Source organism: Arachis ipaensis, chromosome B9, assembly GCF_059453495.1.
Source record: "Arachis ipaensis isolate K30076 ecotype BB chromosome B9, ASM5945349v1, whole genome shotgun sequence".
Classification (NCBI taxonomy): Eukaryota; Viridiplantae; Streptophyta; class Magnoliopsida; order Fabales; family Fabaceae; genus Arachis; species Arachis ipaensis.
The window spans coordinates 110,959,985-110,981,779 of NC_142444.1; the positions used below are offsets into that span (position 1 = coordinate 110,959,985).

Sequence of the window (21,795 nt, forward strand, 5' to 3'; positions counted from 1 at the left end):
TCAATCTCTTGCTCTGACTCTTCGATCTCTCTTCAGCCACTATCATCAAAGCCTTCGTCACGGTATAGTCACCGTCAATGTGAGTTCTCTACTCTAGGATCTGAATTGGAAACTCTTAAGGTATGTAGCATATAATCTATTGTTTTATGCTTGTGTTCTTGTGTCTAAAGTTAATCTCGTTGAATTGAATCCATGTCTTCTGAAAATTGTGCCTTTTGTTAATCTCATGCTTCACTACTCATTTCAATAATTTTGGAAATGAAAAGGTTGATTTGATAGGTTCACAAGTCTTTCATGCTAGTTCTCTTACCTGATTATTACTATATATCTTATATCTTAGAGAAATTTGGAAGTGCATTTAAGGTGTTCGAAGAAATGCCTGACAAAATTTTATGTTACTATATATCTTATATCTTAGAGAAATTTGGACATAGTATAATTTAAGAGAGTATGATTTGAGAATATACAAAATAAAAATTTTCTTGAAGTCACCAAAAGTCTAATGCAATAATCTCTTTTGACAAAGTATGAACAGTTTTAGTATGTGAGTTTATGTAAATTTTTCACTATCACCTTTAGTGAAGATATCAATCAAATTGTTATATTAGTGTACTGGAAATTCAAGAAGGTACAATATATAATAATTAACTAAGTCGTAATCTTCCTCTAATTATTCTGAATATTAATTAATATGTTTTTGTTTAACAACAAGTTATGGTTAGTAATAGTAGTAACTCTTGGAATAATAAGCCGTTCATCATCTCTATTGCAGACAAGTTTATCTGTTCTATGCTACCTGAATCACCTTCTCGATCAATTTCATACTCTCCGAGTAATCAAATTAATTAATAAACCGAGTAATATATATGTTGGGTTTAAATTGAGAGTTAATTAACTTAATTAATATATGGTGTTTTTGAAAGTAGGAGGGCTTATGTTCAAGCCATGAGGGAGTAACTTGCAGCATGCAAGGGCTATGTTTAAGATTTGTTGGCCATGAATTGATTGAATTCCTAATGGTATTGTCTCTTTCTCATAACAATTTCAATGGTAGCATCACTCCTTCACTTACACTTTCCAGCACCATTCAGAATCTTAATGTAAGTCACAATGGCTTCTCTGGTCAAATACCAACTTCATTTCTCAATAAGAAGTTGTGCACTGATGGGATAGCCAATGCTGAAGGATATGATATTTTTGTTGTTTTCAGCTTCAAAAAAATCATTAGTTTTTTTGTTATTGTTGTTATTGACTTAATGTAGCCTGAAATGTGGTAGGAATAATTTGGTTAAATTGGGTCAATATCATATTATTTTCCCCAAATTTTTGTAATTGTTATTTATTTTTCATTTGAAGAGTCAGTTAAGGTTTGATGAGTTTTGATTTTTGAATTGGATGAACAAAGTAAAGGAGCAGAGGATTGGATGAATTACCCTGATTAACATTGACTAACTTGCAGGTCACAAATATATTAGATCTGAACACTTGCTTCTTGGTCTCCTTCGTGAGGGTGAAGGTGTAGTGATAAACCACTATTTTATGGTTTATCTTGTGCTCAATTGAGTGGATTTTATCAACTCTTTACCCACTTATTCATACTATTTGCATGGTTTTATATTTGCCTTCCTAATTATGTGCTTTGATTGAAAACATGCTTCTTTGGCCTTAAGTTCCCTATGTTTAATCCTCTTTTATTACCATTAGATGCCTTGATATCTGTGTTAAGTAATTTCAGAGATTACAAGGCAGGAATGGCTCAGAGGATGGAAAGGAAACATGCAAAAGTGGAAGGAATACAAGAAGTTGGAGAAATTGCTAAGCTGTCCAGCCTGACCTCTTCGCACTCAAACGGCTATAACTTTAGCTACAGATTTCCAAATGATGTGGTTCTAGTTGCCTTGGAAAGCTAACGTCCGGGGCTTCGATTTGATATATAATTTGTCATAGCTGCTCTGACGTTAGGCGACGCGAACGCGTGAATGTCGCGCCCACGTCGCATCTGCGAACTTCAATCCACGCCACCGCGTGGACGACGCCTCCACGTCACCTTCTCGCGACCTGAACGTAACAGAGATTGCTGGGAGCCATTTCTAGGCTGTTTTTTACCCAGTTTTCAGCCCAGAACACACAGATTAGAGGCTATAAAGTGGGAGAATACATCCATTCATAATCATGCTTTCATATACACAATTTTAGGATTACATGTAGTTTTAGAGAGAGAAGTTCTCTCCTCTCTCTTAGGATTAAGATTAGGATTAGGATTTCATCTTCTGGAATCACAGGTTCAATATTTCTTTTATTTATTTTTCTAATTTAATTTATGAATTCCCATGTTAAGATTTGAATATTTTATTTAATATAATTGAGGTATTTCAGATTTATCACTTCTTCTATTGTTTGATGTTCTAAGTTGGATCCTAACTTGATTTTGGAGTTGATTGATATTTGGAGACCCTTGAGTTGAATTACTCAAGAGTTAAATTGTAATTGGGTTTATTGTTGGCTGGCTCTCTAAACACTAACGCTAATCCAAACACAAGGGTGAGGATTGGAACTTGTGCATATCAGTAGACTTCCAACTTACTTGACTTTCCTTTACTCAGTACAGGATAACTAGGTAGAAACAACCTTCAATTATCAGTTGATCTTGAGAAATCCAACAAGGATAGAACTTCCAATTAATCTTCTCCGGGTCAAGGTTTTTAATTTAATTACATAAATTTTCTTATTTATTTTTATTGCTTTAATTTATAAATATACCTGTGCCCATTGCCCAAACTCCAAAACCCCCAATTTACAACTCTTAACCAATAATAAGAACACCTCCCTGTGATTCCTTGAGAAGACGACCCGAGGTTTAAATACTCGGTTATCAATTTTAAAGGGGTTTGTTACTTGTGACAACCAAAACGTTTGTAAGAAAGGTTGATTGCTTGGTTTAGTAACTATACTTGCAACTAGAGTTTACTATAACTTCTAAACCATCAATCCTCAGTTCTTCAAAATGGCGCCGTTGCCGGGGAATTGCAAACGTGTGCCTTATTATTGGTTATTTTAAATATTTACTTTTTGCTTGTTTATTTGTTTTTATTTTTGTTTTTTTATTTTTGCTTTTTCATAAATTAAGAGGTTATTGGTTTTTATTTAGTTATTAAAAATTTTTTTTCTAAAAATTTTTTCTTGGTGTTCATCTTGATCTTCAAGTTGTTCTTCGTGTTCATCTTGACCTTCAAGTTGTTCTTAGTTGTTTTCTTCGTTTTGATCTAAAAATTTTAAGTTTGGTTTCATTTTATTGTTTTTCTCTTTCCTCATTAAATTCAAAAATTCAAAATTTAAAACTCAAAATTTCAAATTTCAAAATTTCAAAATTCAAAATTTAAAATTCAAATTTCAAAATTTAATTTTCAAATTCAAAAATTTTAGTTTCAATAACCTTTTAATTTAAATTTATTTTTATTTTCGTTTTTAATTTTTATTAGCTACCATGAATTCTCACCCCTCTCGCTTTGAGTTTGGTTCTAAATCTGTTGAAAAGAGTGGAAGCTATAACAGGAATATGCATCAAGGTCTAAGCAATCAAAGATGGATATGGTGATAGATATGGTGGACCCCCTTGTAATTACCAACAAGCCCCACCCTGTGCTTATGAACCACCTCCACAACATACCTTTGAACCACCAAACTCACAAGCCCCTTTCCACCATTTACCTCCATATGACCCTAACCCACATCCACCATACCAACCACCCTATGAACCGAATGAGCCATACATAGATCCACCCCAACCTCCATTGGATAACAATACACTCATCTCTAACATCATTGGTCTCACCTCTATACTCCAAAATCTTATATCCCGCATGAACCAACCCTCTACCTCCAATATTCACTACAAGAAAAACACCCATTCAAGTACATTTGAAAAGTGTAGCCAAAAGTGAAAAAAAATGATGCCTTAGGCTACGGCTACGCTTTTTGGACTACGGCTACGCTTTTTGGGGTGATTCCTATTCGGCCGTTGCCTATTCTCAAAGGCTACACTTTTCTGCACCAAAGGCTACGCTTTTGGCATTTGAGAATAGGGTACGCTTTTCAAGTGATGCTATCCAGGACCAAAGGCTACGCTTTTCAGCTTCCATTTTTGCCAGAATAGGCTACGCTTTTCAACACTACTGCATCACCTGTAAAGTGTAGCCACATTGTATACCATGACTACTTTTTATAAGTGTAGCCTTAGGTCCCTCTTTTTTTATTTGTATACCTATAACTACTCTATATAAGTGTAGCATTTTGTTCCTCTTTTTTTTTTTAAATATATATATATAAACAAAAATTTCTAATAGTTTTTATCTAAAATATAATATTTGAGAATATAATTATATATAATCCTGTATTTTTAATTAAATTAGTTAATTATTATAAAATAAAAATATACATATATAATAATACCATACAATAATTTTTAAACAATAAAAATTATCCTGAAACAAAATATAATTATATAATGAACCAAAAATATTGGGATAATCATAATTATGAGTATTCATATATCTCAAACTAGAATAAGCATACTCATATAATGTACTTAGAGTTTACTACTAATAAACTAGGAATGACCAAAATATTATATCATATAAATGTATCTTCTAATAAAAGACATCATCATCAACCATACATCTTTCAATTTCGAACACTCTATCTTTGCCAATAAACTATCATGATAAATATCTCAATCTTCATTCACATCTCCAAAATTATCCTGCATAATTATATAAAAAAATGATTATCATTTGAAAAAAATGCAACAAGAAAAAAATAATTAACATATTAATCTTCTCACTATAAGAAAATCACTCATTCAACTACAGTTGAAAAGTCAAATTGCAACTTCAAAAATAACAAAACAAGCAAAGTGAATTTACACATGAATTCTGCACTCTAACAATCAGAATTTTCGGCATCATCATCATTCAATTAGTCACAACCTCAATTCTAACATCCTAATTCTTACCTCTTTTTGTCAATTTTCAACAAAATTCTGACAACACTTTAATCAAATTTACATGATCCACCATTGCAACAGAGACTTTGTTAATAATAACAAAGAACAACATCTAGAAGATTATAACATGTCAATAGATATTTAGATCAAGCAAATGGATCAATATTCAAATCAATCTTAAACTTTAACATCATTAAAAGTTTTCAGGTATTTTGAATGCATATCACTTACTTATAAAGGTAGTGACGAAGACTGGGCGAGCAGAGAGCAGATCAACATTGGCGGTGTTCCCAGTTCCAAATGGAGACTCAATCTGAATCATTGGCGGTTACCATTCATGGAATGCATCAGATGCAACTGGATCTTAATGCTCAATCTGCAGCAAATCAATAATTCATCATCATAATAAATAACTTTAAACAAATTCACTACCAAATCGAGAATCAAATAAACATGCTAATTGTGTACATTCCAAAAATAATGTAGAAGCCATGTCACACCCCTAATTATTGCCTGCATTCATATTACATTACATATAATACTTTTGCAACTCAATCAAACTCAGTTCATTAATAGAGAACTATGATTGGAATCTTAAATTGGAATGAACAAATTAAAATAAAAACTGGACATATCAAAGCTGCATCCTCTGGTAATTATTAGAACCAATTGACCAACTCTAACTATGCCAACAATGGCCTCAACCATTAAAATTTGAAGGACTTTAAGCAGTGAATAGCTTTGGTTGTAGCTCTCTTCATTTCTCTTCAAATAAAATATCATTCAATTAAGTCATTTTCTGAAAATACTAATTGCAAGTCTTCATTGTCTCTATAAACTTGAACTAGAACTGCAGCCTTGTACACAAACATCCCAAATATGACCGGCACAAGTTGAAATGAACGATATATATTAATGCAAATGAGAATGTGTTCTGTCTAGTAATGTGCACTTCAAATATTTTATAGCATAAATTTCAAATTTTACCTGAAAATCAAAGAAATCATTGGTAAAATACTGATGGGATAGAACCGAAATACCATAGATTGCTGCTGGAATCACAAGCCTTGGAAATGAAAGGGACATGCTACAAGCCTTTATCAACAACTCCAATGAATCTTCTAGGTCCTCACTTCTTATACCAAGCTGCTATTTTCTTCTCATCCACATAGAGAAGCACCTACTTGAAAAGAAATCACATTCGCTATAGAAAATTAAATAATGCAAATCAAACCTGAAAATGACTCCAATCTCATAACTCACAGCAGCCTCCACATCATAAAGCAACAATAAAAATCATTGAGAGATTCAAAGTTACAATAAATCCTGCCACAAAGTATACTAGTAAAAAGGTTTCCTTTTAGTCACAATTTAATATACCCTTCCCAATTCCCAAAGACGCCCTTCCTATAAGAAATATACTAGCAAATTCAAAGTTAAAAAGTTACTCAATAATCCCTAAAGACAACTCTAAAATTGGAACCAAAACTCCAACTCTGTTTGGCACTAAGGAATCAACTTGCTTTACTTGTAATCAAGTATTTCTTATAGCTGTCTTGTGTAAAAAAGTTAAATTAAAATAAGGTAGGTACATAGCTTAAAGGATTCCAAACCAGCTAACATGCTCGATAAGCTTATCAGCAAAGAACATAAAATTAAATGCAGGATAGCACGATGAACCTAAACAGTATTAAGATCATTACTGGATCATATCAATCCTCAGAGAAAGTAAGCAGCAGGCTGATCTTATGCTACCTGACCAAGACTAGCAGCGGCTATTGGCCGATCTTCGAACTCCCTAAACAGTAAGCTAATGGAAGCTCCCAATTCACTCTCAATGAAGCTTTTTGCTTTCTTTGGAGAGAAGGCAGGGACCTTGTCCTATCAAGAACAATCTTATATTCAGAATACATTGATCTAAGAATCAACACTTACCATTTCATGTCAAAGAATCTATACCTGCAACTTTGCTAGCTCATCCACAAATTCACGTGGAAATAGATCTAACCTTGTTGATGATAACTGCCCAAGCTTGATGAAAGTTGGACCAAGCTGCAACACACGCTCCCTTAACCACGACGCTGTTTTCCGCCTTCTGCTTTTCTAAATAAAAATGTAACCAAACAAATTCCAATCAGCAAAAAACAAACACAAGTAAAATAGTCTTATGTCTGAATCTGAGTGCTGCAAGAAAGTTAAAATTGGTTTTCTAGCAGCACTAATTAATGAAGTGTAAGAACCAACCTGTTTATCTTCTGTGAAGCCTCTAATATATGCCCATTTTGCATTGTCCAATAGAACCCGAATACGCAAAGAAAGCACAAAAGACCAAACATCAATAGATCTCTGCCAAGAACTGTAATTCTCATTAGCCCAACTGAAGCCTTCACCCGAGGGCAAAACCTTGAGCTCCTCCAGCGGTGGAAGTTCTACAGAGGTTCTTGATTTCACTGCCTTGGTCAAGGGTGGGTTAACATCTCTTTTTACAATAGTTGCTGCTCCATTAACATTTTGTTTTGCACCATTCACTGTCTTCACCTTATTATCTGACAGTGTGCTTCTCTTCACTACCTCACTTGAGGGTACCATTCTAACAGCTTTTCCATTGGTACCATACTTTGAATTTGATGCAGGCAATTCTGTCTGACGCATTACAACCAGGAACCTGGGATATGCATCATTCTCTGATGAATCACGCTGTCCCCTTTTATTCTTTGGAAACTTGGGATTCGAAATGGAGGATGAGAAGCTGAAGGAGTTTGGTGTTCTTCTATGATTTGTCAACTTTATATGGTGACAATAGCAACCATGCAAAGCCATTCTTATTGATGAATTAACCCTTCAAGAAGCATCAGTATAAACAAACAAGACTTAAAGGATGATTAGGTGAATGCATCAAAATCAAAATCTAAAATAATTTAACAAGACAGAATTTATCATTAGCTGAATTTTTATAGCATATTTTTATTCAGTGTCGCAGCAACAAGCTTTGTACAATTTAATTGGGGTGAACATGATTTTGGGGTTATAAGATAGAACATGTAATCAAATAACTAAAAATAAAAACTCACTTATTACTTAGCTAAACTAATATACCATTACTATTTGATAATAATAATAATAATAAGGTTATTCACGTTGACTAAAATGTTAACATAAGATACATGTGTCCACATCTTAATAACATGATACATAACAGATATTGATTTATTTAGAATCCAGCAATGATGTTTACCAGCTAACTTCTTCCATCATGGACACTATTCTTTGCTGATAAGCTTCTGGAAGTGATTCCAAACCAGCTAACATGCTCTTATGTCTTATCCATGATTCAATTCAATTTAACTCAACCTAGTGTTCTTCATTCACATTAATCATATATGATCTGTTAAACAAGATTTTACAATGAAATAATATGTTGAACAGATTATGGCGAGATATATGATCTGGTATTAATCAACCCAATTAATTAGCAGATGGATCAAAATCGAATTGAGAAAAGTAATCCAAATAGAAACCGGAACCTGAAGAAGAGGTCTGGGGATATTGCAGCAGAACTTTTCAAAGGAGAGAATTGCATCCGCACCCTTGGCGTCGAAAACGGCACTGATGAAACGCCTGCAGAGACATCGAAATTGAAATTGAAATTGAAATGAGAATGAAATGAAAGTTGGAGAGAGAGCGGGGTTGGGAGTACGAACAGGAAGTAAATCGTAGAAGCCGAAAGTGAGGACAGGAGCACGGCAAGCCCTAGCAGCGGCGGCGGCTTCAATTGACCCCAGGAGCGACCATAGTGCACGGCGGAACAGCCTCCTTCTCTCTCGCGTCGCGTCTTCGTCCTTTCTCTCCATTTAGTCTGCGAATCATCTTTCTCTCTCTCTCCTCTGGACTCCCTCCTCCACGACGGTGATGGCGGCGGCTGCAGCGGCGGTGACCCCCTCTCACTCTCTGGTCTCTCGCTCGCGCTCTCATCTCTGTCTTCCTCCTCTCCTCCCTCTGGTTCACTCATTCACTCGGATCTGGGTGTGTGTGTGAAAGGGTGCGTGGCGAAGGTGAGTTAGGGTTAGGGTGAGTTGCGAAAGTGAGGGTGCTGCCGTGCTGGAACGTGAATGTGATTTAGTGATAAGGAGGAAAAAAATTACTAAGTGTTGTGGGTGTATTTGGCTTTAGATACATTAGGCATCACTTTTAAAACACACCCAAAATTTAACAAATAGGCTACCTTCTAAAAGCGCCCTCTTTGATAGAAAAAGTGAATCTATAGATATTAACCTATGGCTACGCTTTATAAGTGATTTCTATAATACCTAAGGCTACACTTTTTAAATGATGCCACAATTATGTATCCTTTTCTCTTATAAAAAGGCAACACGGAGAAAAGCGTAGCCTATTCATAGAATAGGCTACGTTTTTCAAATGTAGCTTAAAAAAAGTGTGGCTGAATGGGTATTTTTCTTGTAGTGATTCAACCCTCAAGCTCTAGTGCACTTCCTTTTCAACCACATAATGATCTTTTCATCCCATCACCACCCTCCATGGAAGAGCACCCACATCCATCAATCCAAGAGCAAGATGATCCAAATTATGCTATTGATATGGAATAGGAAAGAAGAAATCATCTTCGCAAATCCATACTTCATCAAGAGCTAGAGGAGGCCCTACGGGTAAAGGTAGGAGAGACCCTTGAAGATGAAAGAGTAGTTGAAAGGAGTTGTCATGGAAAGAAAATCATCGAGGATGAGTATGATTTTATACTTAAACAATTGGACAAAGCAAAAATTATTAAAAAGGAAGAAGTGGTTGCAGACTTAAGAGATACTGTACCTCCATTAGAAAGTCTAGTCACAGAGCCTCCTTCCACGGTGTTTGATGTTGATGTTGAGGAGAGTGTACAACCTCCAAGGCATATCATGGTTAAGGACTTGGAAGAGGTTGATCAAGAGATGGAGATTCAAGAAGAAGAAGCACAACCTCCCATGCCCTTGGTAAGTAATGAAGAGAAGATTGAATTAGAAGAAAGCTACCAAGAGGAACAGGTTGAAATTGAAGAAGCTTGCAAATAGGTGGAAGTTGTCAAAGAGCACAAGGGAGTGGAGCTTGAAATCACCTTGCCAAAGTTATTGGAGACCCCTCCCCCTAAGTTGCCATCATCCTTCACAACATTCACGTGGGTAAAATTCATATCCCTTAGCTTTCTAATTCCACTTGAATATGGGCTACTGGAGATGGATGGTCAACTTAGAGCTCTTTGTGACATTAAGAGTAAGAGGAAGATGGTCAGTGGTAAGAATTATCCTGCAAAGTTCATTATGGTTGGAAGCTTTAAGTTTAAACGCAAAGGTTGGTGTAGAGCTCAATTGAATGGGTCTAGAAAGCTGTTTGGTAGCTGCAGTGAGAATTCAAATTACTTATCACCCGGCTGGAAAAATACAGATCCCGACAAAAATGGGTGTAAAAGCAAGGTTTGGGATCCTGGAATCTGCTCTGGCATTTGTCACCCCTGGAGCCTAAGAATCTGTTTGAAGCTTCTTAAGGGCTTCACACGCCTAGTTTGGGATCCCGGAGGTTACTGGAAGCACAAACACTGGTGGAGATTCTTGGATGAATACAAGCATAAGCCACCATAATAGAGAGCTCACCAAATGTCCAACTTAAGGACTTTAACTAAAAGTGCTAGGTGGGAGACAACTCACCATGGTATGATCGTCCCTTTTTCAGTTTTAATTCTAGTCTGTTTTGTTTGTTTTTGAGTTTTATTTTATTTTATTTCATTGAACCTGGAATTACTCAAAACATCCATATCATTTTGCACTCTGCATACTGCATCAAAAAAAAAAAAAGCACGCACGCGACGCGGCAGCGTCGTTGACGCGTCCGCATCGAGTGGGAATACTGGCCTCCCACGCGACCGCATCACTCACGCGGCCGCGTGACCTGGACTTCGACGTAAAAATGGGTGCACGACCGAAAGTTGTGCTAGAGTGGTGCTGGATTGGTGCTGGACGCATAATCCTTTCCACACGGCCGCGTGACCGACGCGACCGCGTCACATCCCAATCATTGACCACTCACGCGATCGCATGCCCCACGCGATCGCGTCACCCAATATTTGGCAATTAATGATTTTGAACAGAGAGTTGTGCGAGTGCGAGGCTGCCCTCGCGCCAGTGGCATAAAACGGGTCACGCGACCGCGTGACCGACGCGACCGCGTCAATCAGTATAAGCGCAAGTCGCGCGACCGCGTCGATTGCGCTGCACGGCTTTCCTGATTTGCCACTTATCTTATCTTTTCTTCCCCAATCCTAATTTCATCTCCCTCCTTTCTTACTTACTTCTTCTTTCTTTCTTTCCCTTCTCATTCTTCTTATCTTTCATTTTATTTTATTTTCTTTAATTTATTTGCATACTTTCATTCATTGCATATTTTTATTTTTCTTTTCTAAATTTATTATTTTACCATTGGTGTTCAAATGTTCTTATTCAACTGTTATATCTTTTCTGGTATTATTTTGGTGCTTCATGACTTGTTTTATTCTGATTGGGTAATATTATTTAAATCAATGCTAATTTTTATATTACTGATATTCCTTTTGTATTGACATGAACTTACATTGTCTTTCATTACCCACTCTCTTCCCCATTGTTGCAAATTTTGCACCACTGGTATGCCATGGCTTCTATTATTTTCTCACGTACATGTTGAAGCTTCCATGTAAATGAGACCCTTATCATTTGGCATCAACACCCATATTTTATTTATTTTCTATCTTTTGGGTTACTTTTCTTCTTTTTCTCTTCTATTAGGCTGGCCACCAAAGACGGAAAAAGGGAAAAAATTCTAAAAGGGGAGACAAACAAGTCCATCTGCACAATCCTTGAAAAAAAAGCATCAGTTGGAACAACCCGTCCACCTGCACATCTCAGCATGCACCGAGGACGGTGCAATCTTTAAGTGTGGGGAGGTCAATACCGATCTCCATGGGTTAGCTATTTTCTTCTTTTCAACACCATTGTTTTATTTTTTTTTTGTTTGTTCATTGTTGCATTTGCATGGTCAATTGCATGTTTATTTGATTTTTGTGCATTTAGTTACTACTTGGATGAAGTAATATTTTCTTTTTCAAGAAATTTTTATAGTATTTCACTAATTTAAATTGAAAAATTTTTTTGTTAAATTTGTTTGAAGTTGTATTTGGAACATGGTTTTTGAGCTAAAGAACACACAACCTGTGAGATTTGAGCTTATTTATATGGTTACATTATTTAACCATAAATATTTTATTCCTGTGTGTTTCCTTCTCTATGATTGTAATCTATATTTTGTTCCAATTTATATGTCCATTATTTAGTGCATTTACATGCTTGCATATGATTGAGACCATTGTTTGATTTTAGCTCACTTATCCTAAATAAGCCTACCCTTTAAATCACCCTTGTCAGCCACTTTGAGCCTTTTAATCCCCATTTCTTCTGTATTTTACCACATCACTAGCCTTAAGCAGAAAAACAATTAAATATCCCAATTGAATCTTTGGTTAGCTTAAGATAGGGATTGTGCAACAATTAAGTGTGGGGAAACTGTGGGAACTTGGGTTAATAAGGGAATGTATCATGTTTCTAATTTATTTGAATATTGGGAATTTGGGAACCTACTCATGAAAAACCAAAATAGAAAAATAATGGAAAATCCATGTGCATTGATAAGTTATGTTTATTTTTCTACAAAAAAAAAAGAGAAAAATCCAAAAATATTCAATAAATAAGTAAATAAATAAGGGGACAAAATTACCCCAATACTAAGTTAATAAAAAGATCAATGCACATGTGATAAAAGTAAAAAAATATCAAAAATTTGGTACATGAGTATGGAAATCATACAAAAGTGGGAATTATGGGTAGTTAGGCATGAATTTAACAGTATATAGAGTATATGTATATTAGGTGAGAGCTTAGGTTAGTCAAAGATTCATATTAAAGCTCACTCAGCCATATACATATACCCTTACCCTTACCTTAGCCACATTACAACCTTGAAAAGACCTCATGATGTTTGCATTGGTATATTAAATATTGTTGATTGGTTAGGTGAAGAACAAATTTTAGAAAGCATGACTAGAGAAGAGTAGAATGATTGACCCTAGACACTTGAGAGTTAGAGTGATATACACTACCAGTAAGGGTTCAGTGCTCAATTCTATGTTCCCTGCTTTCATGAGCTATCTTCTTACAAGTTTACTTGTCTTTTATTGTATAATTTGAATTAGTGAAATCTGATTTATGTTTGTCTTGGAGAACTTATTTATTTTTAAACCAAGTAGATAAAAACATTTTGCATGTAGTTGCATTCATATAGATAGGTTGCATTTCATATGTTTTACCATTCCTCTTCATCTTTATAGCTTCTCTTGAGCTTAGCATGAGGACATGCTATTGTTTAAGTGTGGTGAGGTTGATAAACCACTATTTTATGGTTTATCTTGTGCTCAATTGAGTAGATTTTATCAACTCTTTACCCACTTATTCATACTATTTGCATGGTTTTACATTTGCCTTCCTAATTATGTGCTTTGATTGAAAACAAGCTTCTTTGGCCTTAAGTTCCCTATGTTTAATCCTCTCTTATTACCATTAGATGCCTTGATATGTGTGTTAAGTGATTTCAGAGATTACAGGGCAGGAATGGCTCAGAGGATGAAAAGGAAGCATGCAAAAGTGGAAGGAATACAAGAAGTTGGAGAAATTACTAAGCTGTCCAGCCTGACCTCTTCGCACTCAAATGGCTATAACTTTAGCCATGGAGGACCAAATGATGCGGTTTCAGTTGCGTTGGAAAGCTAACGTTCAGGGCTTCGATTTGATATATAATTTGCCATAGCTGCCCAACGTTAGGCGACGCAAACGCGTGAATGACGTGCCCACGTCGCATCTGCGAACTTCAATCCACGCCACCGCGTGGACGACGCCTCCGCGTCACCTTCCCGCGACCTGAACGTAACAGAGATCGCTGGGAGCAATTTCTGGGCTGTTTTTGACCCAGTTTTCAGCCCAGAACACACATATTAGAGGCTATAAAGTGGGGAAATGCATCCATTCATAATCATGCTTTCATATACACAATTTTAGGATTAGATGTAGTTTTAGAGAGAGAGGTTCTCTCCTCTCTCTTAGGATTAGGATTAGGATTAGGATTTCATCTTCTGCAATCACAGGTTTAATATTTTTTTTATTTATTTTTCTAATTTAATTTATGAATTCCCATGTTAAGATTTGAATATTTTATATAATATAATTGAGGTATTTCAGATTTATCACTTCTTCTATTGTTTGATGTTCTAAGTTGGATCCTAACTTGATTTTGGAGTTAATTGATATTTGGAGACCCTTGAGTTGAATTACTCAAGAGTTAAATTGTAATTGGGTTTATTGTTGGCTGGCTCTCTAAACACTAACACTAATCCAAACACAAGGGTGAGGATTGGAACTTGTGAATAGCAGTAGACTTCCAACTTACTTGACTTTCCTTTACTCAATTCAGGATAACTAGGTAGAAACAACCTTCAATTATCAGTTGATCTTGAGAAATCCAACAAGGATAGAACTTTCGATTAATCTTCTCCGGGTCAAGGCTTTTAATTTAATTACATAAATTCTCTTATTTATTTTTATTGCTTTAATTTATAAATATACCTGTGCCCATTGCCCAAACTCCAAAACCCCCAATTTACAACTTTTAACCAATAATAAGAACACCTCCCTGCAATTCCTTGAGAAGACGACCCGAGGTTTAAATACTCGGTTATCAATTTTAAAGGGTTTGTTACTTGTGACAACCAAAACGTTTGTAAGAAAGGTTGATTGCTTGGTTTAGTAACTATACTTGCAACGAGAGTTTACTATAACTTCTAAACCATCAATCCTCAATTCTTCATGTAGCAGCACGTGTTCTTGAAAACCTGGGTGCTGATCCAGCTAATATTCGCACTCAGGCTAGTATTATGGCTTTGTTTACTTCCTTTCTACATATTTTCGATACATATGCATATTTTTATCTTAACTTCTTTTTCTTAATCTTATAATATCTATAGGTTGGATGCAGGTTATCCACATGGTTGGTGAGAGTGCTGACAGTGTTGGTGCTACTGTAGGCTCAGGTAGTAGCAGCAATAAGATGCCGACTTTGGAGGAGTATGGCACAAATTTGACCAAGTTAGCAGAGGAGGTAATTGGCTTTTCCTAGTCTTCTTCAATGGTGAGACTTTGACCAAGTTTGTACTTTGGGTCGTTCAAAAATCTCTTGTCATTCATGGACAACAACAAAAAGAAAGCTTCTTCTTCCTCATCATCCTCTTCCACCACCAACTTTGATCATCTTTTTGGTCCCAAGGATCCGTCTACCATGTCATCTTCTTCCACAAGCATCTTTGGCTATATTTTCCCCCTTCCTTCTTCCACTGTATGCATGCCTCTTAACATTTATTGTTGATTCTCCTCTTGCATGTTCCTTTTTTCCTTTTTTCTTTAGTCAAATAATGTTAATATTAGCATATTTAAGACTTTTTCTCTCACATAACCTCCAGCTCTCTTAATAATTTTGGTCAATATTGTAATTATTCTACTATACACGGCATTTGACCAAGCAATCATGAATTTTTAAAATCTTTAATTACTTGAAGCATATTAATTTTGCACCTCTCTACAGGTTATATATATAGTATTCAATTTCTAATTCAAAAAAAATCTTATTTAATAATCGTATTATATGTGAATATATATAAGTAACATATGACATGCACAAATTTAGGTTGGAGGGAGAGATTCAAGGAAGCAGGAGGTGGGATTCAAAAATTATGGAGCACCAGGTTCGTTAGTATAAAATATATACTAGTTGAATTTATTTGACTTAGGTACTACGATCCCACATTTGAATAGTACAAACAATAATTGATAATATATATGTTGTCTACATAGAGGGAACATATTTAATTTGCTTTATAATATAAGTTTGAATGTTTAGGCAGTTTGAGTAATATAATAGTGGTTGGTTTGTAGGTAATTACGGTAAAAGTGAAAGCAGTTGTGGCAACAAGAATGAGACAGTGGAGCCCAGCAGCTACTACAGTTCATCAATCTACTATAGTGGTCAAGAAAATTATTCCCCAAGAACAACAACATCATCAACCAGGACCACTGAATCCCACCATGCTGTGAGTGCCTTAATCCCCATCCTTTACTTTATTTTCTAGTGGTCCATGCATCACACTTCACACATATTCTTATATTATTTTATTTAATTGGCTACTATGGACCTGCACCTCACATTATAGCTTATCACCGTTACAAGTTTTTTAAGCCTCTCTGCCACCTGGCATATGGTAGTTAAGTTAATTTATCTACAGTTAACTAACCATTACTTGATACCTCTATATAATTGACTCAACTTATTCATTAATTGCACTTTGAGTTTCACTATATACATATATCTTAGATAAATCAAATTGGATCCTGTTGTCGGAAGGCAGCAACAAATTGAACGTGTAACTCAAATTTTAGGTCGTCGTACCAAAAATAACCCTTGCCTTATTGGAGAACCTGGTGTTGGGAAGACAGCTATTGCTGAAGGTCTTGCCCAACGTATTGCAAATGGGGATGTTCCTGAAACCATAGAGGGAAAGAAGGTAAGCAGGATTATTCTTTCTGTAGAATGTAAATGGTGATCTATTTTATAATTGATCATATGTTATACTCTCACTTGTGCTAGTTACCCATATATGCCTTTTCATTTCTACGCTATTGAGCAGCCCTCTGTTCTGCATGATTTAGGTTATAACCCTTGATATGGGACTGCTTGTAGCTGGAACTAAATATCGTGGAGAATTTGAAGAGAGGCTGAAGAAACTAATGGAAGAAATCAAACAGAGCGATGAGATAATACTATTTATTGATGAAGTCCACACTCTGATTGGAGTAGGAGCAGTTGAAGGGGCGATTGATGCTGCAAACATATTAAAACCAGCTCTTGCTAGAGGGGAATTGCAGGTAGTCATTTTCCTTAACAAGTTGAAAAAGGAGGCTACTTGGTTGTCTGACCTTGACAATAATTTGATATTTTAGATATTTCAGATGCAATTAGCATAGAAATTAAACTGTCATTTCATACAATAATAGTAATTTTGAGGTTGAAAATGGTGCTGGGGCATGCAGGTTAAAATCTTTAATGAAATCCTTTTAAATAATTTTCTGATTGGTGCAGGCATATGAATCTTTAATGAAAGCTTTCTCTGAAGTCTGAACATAACAAGGTAATATTTATACCAACTGATTTTATTTTTTCTTTTAAATAAAAAAGTGTTTCCTTTTTCTTTTCCTAATAATTTATCTCGTTCAGTTTGGCAATCTTCCATATGGATTCCAAGCAAATACCTGGCTTGTCCCTCCATCTGTTGCTGAGTCACCTTCAAACTTTCCTGCCCTTCCTACTGAGGACGAAAGATGGGGTGGTAATGGTGGTGGCCAAGGTAGAAATGGTGAATATGAGCTTAGACAATGGCCATTAAATTTTGCAGTATTGGCTTCTCTTCCCTGCAAAACTGAAGAGGAGAGAGTGGTCAGAGATAGAAAAGCTTTCCTGCTGCACAGTTGATTTGTTGATACCTCGATATTCATGGCCATCAAGGCAATACAGCATGTCATGGAATCCAATATAAAGAATGAATCAAATTCTCCAAGTTCAATTCTGCATGAAGAGTGCGGAGGAGACTTGTCAGTTGTTGTCAAATGCGATATTCGCAATGGAAATAGAGTTTAAGTGTTATAAGTATTTTTCTCATTTTATTTGCATCACGAAGCAAACTTGTACAATGATTATTGATTAATAAAAGAGTATAAAAATTTTATTTTTTGAATTTGTGAATTTAATGAAATATTTTATGTTGTAGTAATTAATTTTAGTATATTTATATTGTGTATAATATAAAATAAAAAATAGTATAATATAACTAAAAAAATATTACTAAAGATCTTTTGTAACATTTTTTAAGTGTTACAAAAAATATCTACGGTAACATTTTTCTAAGTGTTACAAAAAATATCTATGGTAACATTTTTCTAAAAGTTACATAAAATATCTATTGTAATATTTTTTAAGTGTTACAAAAAATATCTATGGTAACATTATTTTAGGTGTTACAAAAACTATCTATTATAACATTTCTCAAAATATTACTATAGAATATTTTTTGTAACATTTTTACTAAATGTTATTAAATCTTTAGAAAAATGTTAATAAAACTCTTTAGTAACATAGGATATATTTAACATTTGTTAAATGTTACTAATATACATAGGTAACATTTTAATATAATTTGGTAGCATTTTTTAAATGTTAGTAAAAGTCAATTATGTAGTAGTGAGATGATGTTGCTCATTGGAAGAGGACACTACTTTAATTGGTCTACATTCGGTGGTTACCTTAGATCAAAGGTAATTTATGTTTATATACTGAAATCTACTAAACTATTATGTTTTCCCTATCCTGTGTTATAATGCATCAATATAGTGTTGCCATGCTTTTGCAATAGATAAATTCTTGTCATTTTAAGGTCTATTAATTTAAATAATGTGGAGAGTAAACATGCAACTCATACTTTGCAGATAAAATGCATGGAATGTGGAGGAAAATCTGAGCGTCTGGAAGGGATGATGAATCTTACCGTTGAGACAGAAGGGGACATAGCAACCCTGCACGAATCTCATTTTGAGTTTATAGGCTTGTATTTTTTGTTGTTTATATTTGTAGCATAATTTATTACTTTTCAAGAGAAATTGTATATCAATATTTTGAGTTTAATGAAATATCTCATTTTGTAGTAATTAATTTCAGTATATTTATATTATGCATAATAATAATAATTTTTATCAAAAATAATTGAGATTCTAAAAGAAAAAGGTAGTTCATTGCTTCTAAGAAAATAAGTATAATATAACTAAAAAAAGTCTTAAGATTTTAGCGGCAATAGTAATGGCCGGTAAAAGTAAATAACATTACAATTTTAGAATTATTTTTAGTGGCTATATAAATTGCCGGTAAAATAGGTTTTGGCAGAAATAGTAATGGTCGCTAAAAATGAATAATATTGAAATTTTAGAATTATTTTTTGTGGCCATATAAATTGCCAAAAAATGGCTGTTAAAAGTTATATACTTTTTACGGCCATTAAAACGGTCTTTACCGGCAAATGTTATAATTGCCGCTAAAACCTTTTAGTGGCAAAGCATAAGACGGTTAATGTCTAATTGCCGGTAAATGTATTAGTGACTATTTTTATTTCCGCTAAAAGTAAAATAAATGGCCGTTAAAAATGATTTTTTTTGTAGTGGCACAAGGCGTGCGGACGCCCTCAATAGAGTGCACCTTCCAACGTGTGCGCACAGGTTGCAAAACTTCGTTGGTTGTGTGCGCGCACAGGTCGTGCTAGCGCTCTGAACAGCAAGCCTTCCCCTGTGTGTGCGTGCGGACACAAATCAGAAATCACAAATTCTGCAACATGCACAAAATTCAGATTTTGGCACCAAACATTGAATGATCATAACTTCCTCTACAAAAATCCATTCTCTACAAACTTTATATTAATTTAAAGCTCTCAAAGCCATCTTTAATTTAAAATAAGTTTCATGCAATTTTAAGCTTTGAGGCGCAAGTTATGATCTATCAAAGTTCACCAAAAATCTATTTTTACCAAAACCTTGAAAATTCAATTTTCCACAACTCTCAACTTAAAACCAAATCAAAACCTACTCAACACAATACCAAATTCACTCATGAATCCATACCAAACATTCCTCAACCATATCGACTAATCAATCATCCAAACCATTTAATACCCACCTCAACTAACGCTAATTTCAACCTAATATTCACATCAAAACTTATAAATTCTATCATTATTCAACTATACCACATCCAACATTTAATACCTTAATTTATCAACTCCTTCAACACTCATCAATCCAAACATCAATTTATCATCATCCATACATCAATTTATAAGAGTATAATAATAATAGGGAACTAATCGCAGCTTGCGGAGTTTAAGCCGACTAGTTACAAACAGAAAAATACAGAGTTTTAGAGTTAAAACATCTTATACAACTTATCTCTCAAGTAAGCCACTAAGGCCATAAAGATAAATATACAAAGAGATGTGAGAGTAACTATAACAAAGTAAAATAGAAATAAACCAAGGAGGAACCATACTCTGCTCTGTCACCATATCTGCAATATCACCGAAGTGGATTTGTAACCTGCATCTGAAAAACAACAACAACATATGGTATGAGAACCGGAGGTTCTCAGTATGGTAACAGTGCCCAATATGTAAGATGTAAGGCTCCGGGAGGCCGAAGGCAATACTGGAAGTTCACATCGAATACGGATATTCAAGCTTAGAATAAAATAAATAAATAAAGAACTTAAACCATAAACAGGGTTATCTAAACTTAGGAAATTTCTAACTACTACTAAATCACACCGCCTTATCCCACAGCCTTCGCCAACCTACCCTCCATGCGACCCTATCGCCACCGCCTACCTATCCTCCTCAGCACCAAACAAACACAAATAATGCAAGCAAGTAAAATACAGATAGTATTCATATATAACAAGTAATTCAAGAAGCAAGTAGGCATATTATACAATTAGGCAAACTCAAGTAATCAGAGCAAACAAACACATAAGAGATGCATATGATGAATGCCTATCCTATTGGCTCGTGATATCACTTGTTGGTCTATAAATGCCAACCCGACACATCCTTTTAGATGTAGCTTTTCTGCCATGCCCACGGATATAGTGCCGGGCACACCCACGGATATAGTGCCAGGCACACCCTATTCACCCACGGATATAGTGCCGAGCACACTCGCATGCGTAACACAAGGATATAGTGCCTGGCACACTCTTGCAGCAGAAAAGGTTATTAATCATAATTCAATCCCAGGGACATAATACTCTGCACACTATCATGCTTAACCCAAGGATATAATGCCTGGCACACTCTCAACATTCATCAAGATCATCATTCCTCTTTGAGTTACCACCACACTTAACCCAAGGATATAGTGCCTGGCATACTCTCAACATTCATCAGGGTCATTCATTTCTTTTTGAGTCCTCAACTCATCACAACCATCATCAATTCATCAGTTCCATTCCGAACTCATTAGTTCATCAGTTTCTCAATTCGCCAGTAATCACCAAGTTCACTACTCTCCCTTCTCTCTCAACCAAACTAATCATCAATACACTGGAAACCTAAACCTCTGTTCTCTAACTTTTCAAAGTAATACCCAGATAATTCCACCCAAGACGTTTTCTATGGTTAACATTCAAAAACGAGCCAAAAAGTCTTAAATAGGTGTCACAGAAGTTTACAAGCTTGTTGGGAAGGTGAAACAGTTAAAAACAAGATTTTAGTTGAAAAACAGGGCATGTGCGTACGCACAAGGGTGTGTGTGCGCACGCCCAGAAGGGTTTTCAAAAGCTATGCGTACGCACAGGTAGTAAAATTTCAACTCTGTTCATTCGCACAAGGCGTGCGGGCGCCCTCAATAGAGTGCACCTTCCAACGTGCGCGCACAGGGCTGTGCATGCGCACAGGTTGCAAAACTTCGTTGGTTGTGTGCGCGCACAGGTCGTGCTAGCACTCTCAATAGCAAGCCTTCCGCTGTGTGTGCGTGCTCACAAGTCTATGCGTGCGCATAGCTTCAAAAAAACTTACAGGGGTGTTTGTGCGC

General features: G+C 35.4%; 2 protein-coding genes across 2 annotated transcripts; one reads left to right on the forward strand and one right to left on the reverse strand.

The window, feature by feature from the left end:
* Positions 1-6,748: 6,748 nt before the first annotated feature.
* Positions 6,749-8,311, reverse strand: LOC107619597 (protein ACTIVITY OF BC1 COMPLEX KINASE 7, chloroplastic-like). Its single transcript, XM_088500690.1, has 4 exons — positions 8,238-8,311; positions 7,247-7,841; positions 6,962-7,105; positions 6,749-6,883 (listed from the first exon to the last, which is right to left on the reverse strand). The coding sequence occupies exons 1-4, from the start codon at positions 8,309-8,311 to the stop codon at positions 6,749-6,751; spliced, it is 948 nt and encodes a 315-aa protein (XP_088356816.1).
* A 6,996-nt stretch (positions 8,312-15,307) lies between these two features.
* LOC107616611 (uncharacterized) lies at positions 15,308-16,675 on the forward strand. The gene is made up of 4 exons (XM_088500391.1): positions 15,308-15,457; positions 15,806-15,863; positions 16,054-16,208; positions 16,555-16,675. The coding sequence occupies exons 1-4, from the start codon at positions 15,308-15,310 to the stop codon at positions 16,666-16,668; spliced, it is 477 nt and encodes a 158-aa protein (XP_088356517.1). The 3' UTR covers positions 16,669-16,675.
* The last annotated feature ends 5,120 nt before the right edge of the window (positions 16,676-21,795 follow it).

Bases quoted from the DNA above. Each gene is read 5' to 3' on its own strand.
- LOC107619597 (XM_088500690.1), bottom strand. From the start codon at position 8,311: ATGTTAGCTGGTTTGGAATCACTTCCAGAAGCTTATCAGCAAAGAATA. The intron at 7,842-8,237 runs GTAAACATCATT...TGCTTCTTGAAG, and splicing joins ATGATGGAAGAAGTTAGCTG to GGTTAATTCATCAATAAGAA. The intron at 6,884-6,961 runs GTATAGATTCTT...TGTTCTTGATAG, and splicing joins ATGAGCTAGCAAAGTTGCAG to GACAAGGTCCCTGCCTTCTC.
- LOC107616611 (XM_088500391.1), top strand. From the start codon at position 15,308: ATGGACAACAACAAAAAGAAAGCTTCTTCTTCCTCATCATCCTCTTCC. The intron at 15,458-15,805 runs GTATGCATGCCT...GCACAAATTTAG, and splicing joins TCCCCCTTCCTTCTTCCACT to GTTGGAGGGAGAGATTCAAG. The intron at 15,864-16,053 runs GTTCGTTAGTAT...GTTGGTTTGTAG, and splicing joins CAAAAATTATGGAGCACCAG to GTAATTACGGTAAAAGTGAA.